This window comes from Rhinolophus sinicus, linkage group LG09 (assembly GCF_036562045.2).
Source record: "Rhinolophus sinicus isolate RSC01 linkage group LG09, ASM3656204v1, whole genome shotgun sequence".
In the NCBI taxonomy this organism is placed as follows: Eukaryota; Metazoa; Chordata; class Mammalia; order Chiroptera; family Rhinolophidae; genus Rhinolophus; species Rhinolophus sinicus.
In genome coordinates this window covers 9,513,926-9,527,024 of record NC_133758.1, presented here as the reverse complement: position 1 = coordinate 9,527,024, position 13,099 = coordinate 9,513,926, and the positions used below count along the sequence as shown (strand labels likewise).

The 13,099-nt window shown below is 39.1% G+C and overlaps 1 protein-coding gene across 1 annotated transcript in view; it reads left to right on the top strand.

Moving 5' to 3' along the window:
• The window catches only part of SERPINB7 (serpin family B member 7), a 45,730-nt gene extending 33,526 nt beyond the window's left edge, over nt 1-12,204 (top strand). The window contains exons 5-8 of the mRNA XM_019729335.2: nt 3,848-3,965; nt 6,139-6,281; nt 8,879-9,025; nt 11,061-12,204. Of these exons, the coding sequence (XP_019584894.2) occupies nt 3,848-3,965; nt 6,139-6,281; nt 8,879-9,025; nt 11,061-11,459 (807 nt within the window). The 3' untranslated portion in view covers nt 11,460-12,204. The remainder of the gene's footprint in view (nt 1-3,847; nt 3,966-6,138; nt 6,282-8,878; nt 9,026-11,060) is intronic.
• The last annotated feature ends 895 nt before the right edge of the window (nt 12,205-13,099 follow it).

Here is a 13,099-nt window from a genome sequence, read left to right as displayed (position 1 = left end):
GTTTTTAATGTAACTAGTACTCTTTCTACTATAACTTGATGACCATAAGATATTTGCAAAAGTGAGAGATGAGTAACATAGTCTAAGCATCATGATTCCATAATGGAGATTTCATCATTGGAAGTCATTTGTTCTTTAATTTAAAAAAGGGGGTGGGGGAGACCTCATCAAAATGGCAGCGTGAGGTGAGCCTCTGGAAATCTCCCCTGGAATTTACAACAAATCAAACAATTGTAACTCCACAAAGGACTCCCTGCACAGCAGACAGGCAAGATGAAGAGGTCCACTACTGAATTCACCTAATGGTGGGCGAATCGTGCGAGCAGGGGAGGAGGGAAGGGAGAAGGAGAAGTGCGGAGACCGAGCCGCACAGGCACAGGACGCAGACCTAGCTCAGTGCTCCGAGCTCGCTGCATCCGGGAACTACCACAGCTGCGGGAGAGGGAAGAACTCGGACTGCTAGGGCTCTGTTTATGGTCCACAGAGCTGAGGGGCCAGCATATAACACAGCTGAACCCAATGCTCATGGCAGAGAACTTGGAGCAAAGACTGAGGGAAGAAGGCTGAAAACAGTAGTTTAAGCCCTCACTGTCACAGAGAACGGAAGCCTTAGGCACTGAGACTAGCCACCCCCTCTCTACCCTCCCAGAGCCCGCCCTGCCCCCACCTGCCTGGTGCTAGAAGCAGAACAGTAGCATGTCAGATCAAAAGAACAGAATATTTGCTGTTCTGAGAACTCTGGTCTGCAGACACAGATTTGCAGCCCAACTAGTTACGGCAAAGGGGAGGGAGCTATGGAAGTAGGACTGGCTGTGGTGGTGGTCACCACCATTGCTCTGGGCCACCTCTCACAAGGCCCCTGTCCTAACCTATCTGGGCGGATACCTGCAGGAGTAAACAGAACTGCTGAAACACACGGGCTCTGAATCTGGTGCAGGAAGAGCTTTGGAACTTCAAAAGCTCTCCGCATACCCACACGGATACTGCACCCTGTGACCCAGGCGAACTGTTAACAGAGGAGAAGCCCATCTCTCAGGGAATCCCCCCATTGTGTGAGAAGCTGAAATAGTGCAGAGAAAACATAGCACTACATCTAAAAACATAGCAATACATCTAAAGTGGCATTCTAAAACATCAAATACCTAGGAATAAATCTAATGAAAAATGTTCACAAAACAAAATGAGTTGCTAAGAGAAATAAAAGAAGAATTTAAAACAAAGGATACATTTCGCTTATGGATAGAACACTCAATATTATAAAGGTATCTATTTATTTATAGATTAAAAGAAATTGTTTTTGGAGAAATTGACACGCTGACTTTAAAAATTACTTGGAAAGACAGAGAATTAAGAAAATTCAAGATGATTTTGAAGAAAAGGAAAAACAAAAACCAGAGGACTTACATTATTAGAAATTGAGGCTTACAAACTATAATAATTAGGATTTGCTGGCATTTTTGCAAAGACAGACCATAGACCAATGGAACAGGGTAGAATATCTTGAGACAGACTCATACATAGAGATACTTAATTTATGGTAAATGTGACTCTGCAGAGCAATAAGGAAGGAATGATGTTTGTAATAAATGGCGTTGGTTCAATTGGCAATCTATGCAGAAAAATGTTATCTTGACACCTATCTATATAAAAATAATCAATTCCAGGTGGAAACTGGACATAAATGTGAATGGTGAAATAATAACGTGTTTAGAAAATAAATATAAATTATGACCTTAGATAGGCAAAGATTTTTTAATCTTTGTTTTAGGGTACATAAAACACTAATCATATAGGATAAAGCAGACAGGATAGATGGTATTAGAATGAAGAATTTATTTTCTTTAAAGGACATCATAAAGAGAGTAAAAAGGCAAACCACAATGGCAGGACATATAAGCACTAAAACACTGGTATCCTAAACAAAAAACTCCTACGAAACAATAAGAAAAACACAAAGAGCCCAGCAGAAAATCTTGAACTGGCATTTTACAAGAGAACATATTTAAATGGCCAAAAAACATATGGACAGTCAATCTCAATAGATTTATTCCTTGTCATTTACATTTCATGTATCCTTTTAGGCACATAAGCAACAGTGCTTGAAGGAGATCAGCAAGACATATTAGCTGGACTAAACAAAAGTTACATAAATAACACACACACACACACACACACACACACACACACACACACACATTCTTGGTGGCCCAAAGCTCTTCTCTGATTTTTCTGAAGTGCTGACACCCTGTACTCCTCAGCTTCTCTGGCGAGGGACTGGTTCTTAAAACTGCTCTTTGAAACCAGTGTCAGAGTGGATGGGTGGATGGGTTGATCAGGAGATGAAAAGAGTCTTATTCATGGAAATTACACCCAAAGTCTTCTTTATAGAGGTAATCTCATCCTGCAGGCAGGTGGTGGACAGCTAACCCATCCTCATTGTTAGGGTTGAAAACCCCTATAAAATTTATCAGGATACCTTCTGACAACACATATGATTGTAATGAATCTTATTTTCCCCAATTATAAAAACCTTTCCCTCAAAATGTATGTGTGTATTTGTTGTATTGCTGATGTGTTGATAAATTCAATTGCTATGAATTCTTTTTATTAAAAATAAATATTTCTTGAGCACCTATTTTGTGCAAGGCAATGTGCCAGGTGCTGGGAATACAGTAATAACTAAGGCATAGATGGTCCTGACTTCACAGAATTTACTCTCTTGTGAGGGCTCAGGAAATCCCAAATGTAAATAAGGCGCAGGAGGATATCAGCCGGTCAGAGAATGTAGGAGAAGGGACTATTAGAGGACATAAGGGACCTAGAGAAGACCGTCAAGGAGAGGAGGCATCTATGCTTGGAGCTAGAAAATGACATAAAAACTATGGACATTCCAGGCAGAAGGAATGCTGTTAACACACCTCCAGAGAGAGGGGACACATGGCACTTCTGAGGAGTTTCAAGTAGTTGGGTATGACTAGAGAGCAGAATATGAAGGAGAAAGTGGCTTGAAATGCGGGGAGTGGGGTGCCGGTGAGCAGAGCCTTACAGGCCAGGTCCAGGGATTTGGGCTTTGTCTTAAGTGTAGGAAGTAGCTTGAAGGGTTTTTAGTAGGAAGGAGGTGACATAAGCAAGGGAAATGAATTAGGAGGCTACGGAAGTACTTATGGTAAGAAAGCGGTACTTATGGTAAAGCCAAGGAGGCGGGCTTCAGCCGTCATCTCTATTAGTTCCTGCAATCCATTTCAGATCAACTGAAGTTATACAGTATGCTTGCTCTGCACATCCAATCTCAAGTTCTCCAGCTGGCCTTCCAGCCACGTTTCCATATTTCTAGGCATATTTTCTCATCTTTGAGGCAGGAGGGAGTCTGACTAAGAGAGTGAAAATGAGAAACAAATTCAAGACTGCATTTTTCTTTTCTTTTCTTTTCTTTCTTTCTTTCTTTCTTTCTTTCTTTCTTTCTTTCTTTCTTTCTTTCTTTCTTTCTTTCTTTCTTTCTTTCTTTCTTTCTTTCTTTCTTTCTTTCTTTCTTTCTTTCTTTCTTTCTTTCTTTCTTTCTTTCTTTCTTTCTTTCTTTCTTTCTTTTAAATTGATTGGGGTGACAATTGTTAGTAAAATTACATAGATTTCAGGTGTACAATTCTGTATTACATCATCTATAAATCCCATTGTGTGTTCACCACCCAGAGTCAGTTCTCCTTCCATCACCATATATTTGATCCCACTTACCCTCATCTCCCACCCCCTGCCCCCAAGACTGTATTTCTTATCTGCTTAAGTTGGTGGTGATTTGTAAACACGAGAACTGCACATTATTTATAGAACTGTATATTATTTATATTTACAGAACTTTATTGAGTGTGCTGAGAAATTATACCAAGCCAAAGTGGAACCAGTTGACTTTACAAATGATGTAGAATACACCGCATATAATATTAATGAATGGGTTGCAAAGGAGACACGTGGTGAGTGCAATACCGGGTTTGTCAGTTATATGTGAATACTGAGAACTGTCCGCTTGAAGTTAGGATCCTTTTGTGCCTATAACACTCCTCTGAATCCAAAGTAATGATTGCTGTTATTTAAAATTGCTTTAGTATAATATTTGTCTGCAATGTGTTTTTGAACAATCTTAATAATTTGAGTGTTTTATGCTTTATAGAAGTCTTATTATAATCTTATTTGATTGGGAAATAATCCTGTGAGACAAATAGATTTTATTATGGCCATTTCATGAATCAGTGACAAGCAAAAGTAATTTACTCAGTTTTCCTCAATATCTTATACCTGGTTAGCGAACAAGACTAAGAGTAGTTTATAGGACATTATTTTCAATGACCATGGCATGTTTCATTCTAATGATCAGTCTGGCACCTTCCTTCTTGGGCTGAAGGATCTTATTACAATGATGACATTCTACTGCCTAAAAATATATATTCTCATATCATTGCTTTTTCTAAAGGACGAATAGTTTATCTTTAATTTAAAAGTTATTTTCATTTATCAAAATAATATATGTAGCTCAGGTAGCACCTTCCAGAAAAAGTACATCTTTACTGGTAAGTCTCCATCATAACTTAACACTGAATTACAGCTAATGTTCTGGTTTAGTACAAAACAAATGAGGAACTCTGTTCATTGTCATTTTGTTAATCAACTGATTCTGAAGCTAGCCATTTCTTTACCTAAGGCTTGGCCTTGATTTATACTTTGAACAATATACATGTATTTGCTGAGTCTGGCTCTGTCTCAGCATGGTGAAACCTGTGATTTGTACTCTTACATGCAAACATTCTACAGCATACAGTTAGTCCTGGGAATAAGAATACAGTGGTTCAATTTTCTTTCTGTTCATTAATTCATCATTACACCAGGAGGGGTTACTTTGACCGTTAGGCATTACATGTTTCAAATATACTAGTCATAAACCAAGAGAAACTACGCAATTACTTTTGTAATAATTGAGTGGGATTCTATTTAGTGTTTAGTATTTTTGAAGGTATCAGGTTACTAATACCTTTTTCCATTTTGAGCAATTATTTCTGTTGCTTTCTTTTTCGTGCAAGTCTATGTATAATTCTCATTTTGATAAGCATATGTACTCAGACTCATTTGGGAGAACACTTCAACTGCTGCCATTATTTCAACAAGCCTTCTGAGGTCTTGTCGCCCACCCCTGAGCCTCCACACAGTACCAGAACCATCCTTTAAAAGGCAAATCCGACCCATCATCACTGTGCCCTTTCTTGTCTTCCAATGAATCCTGAACAATAATTTTCCATTGCCTTCAGGATAATTCAAACTTCTTACCACACATTCAAGGTTCTTCCTTATCTGGCCCCTGCCTCCAACCTCTTCAGCTTGACTCTTCCTAAAGCATTGAAATGAGTTAGGTTTTCCCTAAATACACTTTGTTCTTCCAGGCTTCCATGTCATTGAGCAAACTGCCCCGGCTTTAGGGATGTTCTCCCTGCCCCCCTACCTAGCCCTCAGCCCGAGCTGGTGGCCCAGCCAGAGATGCTGCCTCTAACCTGTGATTCCACAGCACACTGAGCAAGTGGCTACAGCTGCGTTTGGTGGCTGCCCCCTGTGCTGGAGTCTGAGCCCCGTGGTGGCATGGACTGTGTCTTTCATAGCTGTGATTCAAGTACCCAGAAGAGCACAAAGCATTTGGCAAAAATCTCATTAACGTGGAATGAAGGAATGAATTAGCTCTTTCAAGAGAATGGGTTAAATTATCCTTGCACTGCTGTGGCCTCGGCAACCAAATAAAGGCAGTTTGGAGCCTGTGAGCAGGGAGGGGATCGGGGCATTGTCTTCCTGGGTTGAAATCCTCTTGCCAGGATTTCTCGTTGTACAACTTTATACAACTTACTGAACCTCTTCTCGTTCCGGTTTCTTAACAGGAACCGGAAGCAATCATAGAGTCTATCTCCCAGGGCTTTTGTGAGGATTAAACCAAACATTGCACATAAAGCATGTAGAAAGTGTTGGATAGAGTCATTGCGCATAGATTACTACTGATATCATTATTATTATAGTCACATGATAAGAAAAATATGCTTATCTTGTGTTTAAATTTTTTAAATTTACATTAAAAAAGTAACATTTTTTTCCCCTCAATTTATTTCTCAAAAGGCAAAATCAGGAACGTCATCGGTGAAGGAAGCATAAGCTCGTCTGCGGTGATGGTGTTGGTGAATGCCATCTACTTCAAAGGCAATTGGGAGTGGGCCTTCTCCAAGAATGAAACCTTCCATTCCAGGTTCAAATCTTCCAAGGTATGGAAATCCATTTAATTTAGGAAATTTTTTTTGCCAATAGTATTTTGTTACAGAAATGGTGGTATTTACATAGACAAATGCTGAGTTCACTATTTCTTTACTAATTTCTTCTACTTCATTAATAACACTGTATGATTCAAATGCTAATAAAATAAACTTTCTACTTTCATGCTAGTGCAGGTGAGGGAACCCATCTGGAGGTTTCCTGTAAATGGATAGTTCTTAAAATCTATTTGAAATTGAGAAAAGTAATAAAATATGAATTTGTTTTAAAATACTCTAGTAGGGGGCTTATAAGAACAGATGACAGAAGTTTAAATTTTATTTTTCATGATTCTGTGAGGTGCACAGAGTCATTTAATGGCAATGATTTTTCCTGAGTGAAAGCAAAGATGTGCTTCCTTTTACAAAGAAAAAAGTTATGTTTAATAAAGTCATGCATTTCTAAGTATCGGTTATATGTGTTTCTTCATGTATTGCTTTTTGATCTAAAATATCCCAACCAAACTTCAAAAAACATGTTCTTGGTTTTTTTGTTTTTTTTTTATACCAATTTGTACTCAACAGTCTTAGTACAGTAAGAATATCAAAGGCTTTGGAGCCAGAAATACCACGTTGGGTCCTTGCCTTTCCTCATGGAAGCTGCCTTGTTTTCGGCAAGTTAAGCACTGTAGACCTCACCAGTGAAATGAAGAGTGACTCCATGAACCCACCTCCAGTATTCCTTTCACTCACTCCATCTTTTATGTTGAGATAGGTAGAGAAATTCGGATTTAACTTTTAAATTTAGTTTTATTTTTCAAGTGGAAAATGTTACTGAAATGTTCTTTCCGCACTTTCCCACATCAGAAGTTTAAGATACAGGAGTGCAGAATGCTGATAGAAATCACAGATCACTGGATGAGTGAGGAGAGGGGGAGTAAAAAGCCACCTAGGCAAGCTGCATCCACAGGTGTGGTAGGAGGAAGGTATTTGGGAGGCTGTTGAGAGGAAGAAGAAGAGACTTGAGTATAAAGTAGAACAGGAACTAGGATGACCTTTCGGCTCGCTGCGGGGACAGTCCGCTGAAACCTGCATGGAGTGTAGCCAGCCCTGCATTGGGTCCGTGACTGCAGGAGAGCCTTAGAGCCTTGCAGAGCAAGTTTATAATGCAAATGTCTCAGAAATATTTTGAAATTTGTATATGAGAAGATAATCATATAACAAGTCCTCATGAAAATGCAGCTCTGTCTTTAGTGACATTATATGTATACTTGCAGTAGGAGGGATATTAGGCAGTAGCAGAATTTTAGTGATGGGGCAGGTATTGGTAACAAAGCGTGGAAGTGAGGTTTTGCTTCTCATTCTTTCCTTCAACGTCTCCCCAGCAGATTGTAATGGTTAATTCATTCCCTTCCATGAAGATACACCATGCCTAGCTCCTGCACTGTTTGTGGGTTTTTATTTATTTATTAAGAAGTTTTTACTTAAATAAATTATTCATATGTAGTAAATATTTAAAATAGTTTTCCTGCCCCATGCCCCTTACAATATAGCTATAATATATCTAGCTTCCAATAGGCTAAAGAATCTATATCGCTGATGTCAGTTAGGGTTTCATCAATTTAAAAATTGATGGAATGACATCTTTGCTAAGAAGTCTCATTTCAGTCTTTCTCTAGCGTAACTCAGCTGTGTGAGTCTTCCCTTTCCCTAGCACGGCAAGGAGATATTGTGACTGTGACATGCCAACCCCCATTTGTGCCAGGCTCAATTTGGCTGATCTGTTTCACTAGGCAGCTGCCTTTTCCCCTTCACTGCTCAAGGTACATTCTTTCTGAGGTTTGAACTCTCAATCAAAAAGGGTGTCTTTTCCAGAGGGAGAAGGATGTTTGGTTCCAGCACAAATAAGTATCTATCCTCCCCATGTAGAACTTTCTGTACTAAAGGGAGAGATGACAGGACAGATGACAAGTTTGCAGAATCACGGTATCTTTTAGGAAAAAGATGGTTTATTACATGCCTATGGCATTTCTGAATACACAAATGGTAACCTCAAGGTTAGAGCTACTGTGTTAATTTGAGGGATATTGTCAAATATTTTGCAGGAATTAAACAATTTTTTTTACAAGACCTCATTCTTGAATTCTGTAATTTTGATGGTATTAATCTGTATTTTACTTCTGATGTGAGAAAAAAAAACTATAGCCTTCATTTTTAATTTTTAATTTTTAATTGAAATGCTATTTAATAATTATCAATTACTTATATAGACATTTTCAGATAAAACATTAAGTGCAAGGTACTGTTACAAGTGCTAGATATATTTGCTTCCACAATCCTTACAATAATCCTATGCAGTAGAGACTATTGTTATCCCATTATGTAGAAGAGGAAATGGAGGCGCAGAGAGGTGAAGTAACTTGCCCAAGGTCACACAGCTGGGAAATTTAAACTCAGACAGTTAAAGTCCAAGATGTGCACCAATGCAACCACTATTGGTAACATGTCAGGAAAAACCTACAAGATCAACTGCAAGATTATTCTTGTTGTACTTGGTCAATAAGTGAAATAAAGTGGGCTTATTAACATTTTTTTTGTGACTTGACTTTCAGTGTCCTGGGAAAGCAGTCACCATGATGCATCAAGAACGGAAGTTCAATTTAGCTGTCATTCAGGACCCACATATGCAGGTTCTTGAACTCCGATATCGCGGTGGCATAAACATGTACGTAATGCTGCCTAAGAGTGACCTCTCCCAAGTAAGTTACCACTATCACTTATCACTATTGGGGCAGACTTTTAGAATACTGTTAGCTGTGTGTTCATCCATCAACTTTAAGATTCTTGATTGTTGGAATATTAGAAACTTAGCCACTTGTTCATTTATTTGAAAAATATTTAAGGAGTACCTACTATGTGCCAGCCATTGTCATAGATGTTGAGATTGCCTTACCTCAGTTTAGCATAATTTTAGTTAAATAGCTGTGAAATTGGAACCCTCTCAAATTTCAGCTATGGAGGGAAAAGGGCATAAGTGAAGGTCTTCCTTGCCCATGGCCACAAAAACGGTCTTTCATGCATTATCGAAATTTTGATAGACTAAGTATCTTCAGGCAGGAATGATGTGATGGAATTTTGAAGTCCTAGCTCTTTAGGAATTAAAATGTATGGTCTCACTCTGCACTGCTGTGTCTCTAGGAAAAGAGACTGCCCTGTGACTGACGTAGCAAAAACAATAGACCAGCACAGTGCAAGGGACAGATGGTGGTGGCCACGCACAGACGTCATCACTATATCTCAGATCCCAATATTCTGTCAGCCCTTCGTCTGCTTAGCCTCCCTGTGAATCTGGACACCTGAGTCCACAGCCTGCAATCCAAGAAGCTGAGATCACATCTCCCTTCTCTATTTTTCCAACCAAAAGGAATATTTATTGAGCACCTACTATGTACCAGGCTGTGTGCTGTGTGCTTCATTTATATTATCTCATTTACATGAATAGCAAGTGAAATGTCATAAAGTTGGCATTTTTAAATCTAAAGTGAGACAATATAAAATATTGGTACTCAACTAATTCGCTTGGTAATCTTTATAACAATGAGATTTTAGCACACATCAATTTATTTTAACTTCAAATAACCTGCAATGATAAAAAAAGTAGCCAGATAAAACAAGTGGTAGGTAACTCAAAGGGTAGATTTGTTCTGCACTGATTGTCTGAGTTTCCTTCTTCATCAGTAGATTGCCCTAATGTGTGCATCTGACTAGTGTAAGTCTGCATATCTACACAACCCTATGTAACTAAATAATGGTAAGGAAGTTGGCTTTGCAGTAGGCTAAAGGAGAAAACAATTCTAACTCAGAATGAAAAGTTGTTACAGGTTAACCTCAAACTCGATAACTTACACACAGAAAATTTAAATTAAAATAAGTCTGATTACATACATTTAGATTCTTGGTAAGAATACAGGTAAGGTTGAATAGCTGTGTAAATCAGTTTGGGATTCCAGGGAGCCTGCATTTGATAACAAATGCCCATATGTACGATTTGTAAAGAGTGTGCATGAAAAATCTTCCCATTATAAGTTGGGACTAATCTATGGCCAGTTCTCAGGACTTGGTGAATTTACTATGTGAATCATTTGGGGGCAGCGAGGGTATTGGAGAGAGAGACATGGGCTCAGGCGCATCCCCTGACATTCTCCTGAGTTTTAGCTGTCCCGTGTGTTGAGCAGGGGAGTTGACTTGGGGCCGAGCCTCCCTGACAGTGTGGGTGACCGTGCTGGGAGATGTTTATCACCCAAGTCCTTGTGGCTAGAGCTCTGGGTTCCTTGCCTCAGGTCACCTGGGGTTCCATGGGTTTACTTCTGCAAGCTATGCAAACATGAGCATTTTCTATGTCTTTCATGACGAAGAAATGGTCAGGAAACACTGATTTAAATGACTACTGAGTTCCTTTCTCCCTCTGATGGTCTCTGATTTCCTAATTTCTTGGCCTGTCCATTGTCTCACTTTGACTATATATGTTCATGTGTGGGCAGAGAACAGAAATGCCCTGGGCCACAATTAAGGCACACCTGTCACAGCAGAACAAATTAAACATGTGATTTATTAAAGAGTAGTTGAACGATTTGTCTGAATGATTTCCCATTTCCAAGCTTTCCAGCACCCATTCACATACTTATACATACAATATCCAGGAGAGGATAATTATGGAAAACCATATATCTTTGTACTTGGGTCATCTGTTTCTTAACCCTATCATTGTAAATTGCCTTTTAAATATGCTTACAGATTGAAAAAAAACTGACCTTTCGGAACCTAATGAAATGGACCAATCCAAGACAAATGAGCTCCCAGTATGTCAAAGTGTTTCTTCCTCGGTTCAAGATAGAGAAGAATTATGAACTCAAAGGCCATTTGAAAGCGCTCGGGCTGAGCAATCTCTTCGATGAGTCCAAGGCTGACCTCTCTGGCATAGCTTCAGGAGGTCGTCTGTATCTGTCAAAACTGATGCACAAGTCCTACATAGAGGTGACCGAGGACAGCACAGAGGCAGCTTCTGTCTCAGAAAGCAACCTGGTCGAAAAGCTACTCCCCGAGTCCACGTTATTCAGAGCTGATCACCCATTCCTATTTGTCATTAAGAAGAATGACATCATCTTGTTTACTGGCAAAGTCTCTTGCCCTTGAAAATCCAATCGGTTTCTACTATGATAGTCCCAGCAACACCAAGGAATCACTACACGTGAATATAGTTTAGTTGGAAGCTCGTGGTGTTTCGTTATTTTACTTCCTTCTACCCTTGGCCAGCAGATGGTTTTGGTGCCGTGAACCTTCTCAGACACCTGGTTGATTATCCTGATCTTGCTCTTCACGTTTTTATCACCATCTGCCTCACCCATGTCTAATTTCATTGTCTTTCTATTCACACTCATTTCCACCTGTCTCTCCCATAGCCACTTGCACACACGTCTGGGCATGGCGTCTGGGAATTGTGGAGTGCTCCACAGGTAATGGCAATGTAGGAGCAGTCCTAGGCATCTTTTTTGAAACTCTATAGGTATCACAGACAGTCTAGTTTTATTGTAAATGATCTAGGAAGTAAGCCCTGCTGCTAGGAATAAGTGTGAGGGGTAACTTAATGACCTAAGAAGACATTAGAGTTGACTTTAACACATTTGATGTGAAATTAGTGTCTAATCTAAAAGTGAAAAAATATGGTTTTGGGATGGGGGGGCAACCAAAATATTTCATTAATAACTTTAAATGGATGTCTTTTGGCCTTTCCTTGATGGAGACTTAATATGTACATAGTTTTTTCAAATATTAAATATCTTTTAACTGTTGCCAGTTGTTATTTACAGTACATTATTTCATATGCTGTATAGTTTACAAGTTTTTTCTCTATTTATCAGAATAAAGAAATACAACATAACTGTACAGTGTGATTTTTCCCCTGTGATCAAATGTGAGACTACCAGCACTTTCTTTGTTTTCTAGGCCAAACAAGTAAGGAATGAAAAAGAAACAGTGCTTTTAAAATATAAATCTGATTTTGTTCAATGTTGTTAATTTATTACACATTAAAGTTACTTGTATAACTACTTAACATAGGCTGATGAGCTAATTTTAAATAGTAGGGTTTAAATTCATAAGGGGAAAGGATTAGCATATATGAATATTTATAGTAAGCCATAGGTAGCTTTATAAAACAGATTAAAAATAAATCGAGACTCAATAGACAATGCGGAACTTACTAGTAACCTATAACATGGCTCTGCGGTGCTTAGTGCCCGACCTGGCTGTCAACAAATACGGTGGAATCCATTACTATGGCATGAGTGAGTCAATATGACATGATTTGAAAGATGTAGAAAAGCCCTGGACTGAAGTAATTTGATCACTAACTTGGCACACCTGAAATGACTATGATGCCTTTCAGAGACCTTCACAGGGAGTGAATTTAACTGGTATGCAGTGGTATGTTTCTTGGGAGAAACTAATTTTTCTGATTAACTCTATTCCCACCTACTGCCATTCAAAAGCAACACACCTAGACTCGTCCTTAGGTGGTAAACATACAGGAACGGGACACAGGAGCTTGCATCCTGATGGCGACCATGCAGGCAGAAGCAAGGGTGCTTGTCTCTGCTGATCAGCTCTCTGGGAAAACCATGTGGGACTCCAAACCACTTAGGTTTGAAGCAAGCATTGGAGAGAGTGAGAGGCATGTCTGTAAGGAAATAGTACAGAAAAACTAAATACAGGCTTTCCCTATAATTTTGGTTGACTGGACCTGTCCATACATCCACCTCATTGGTGAGGGCCCC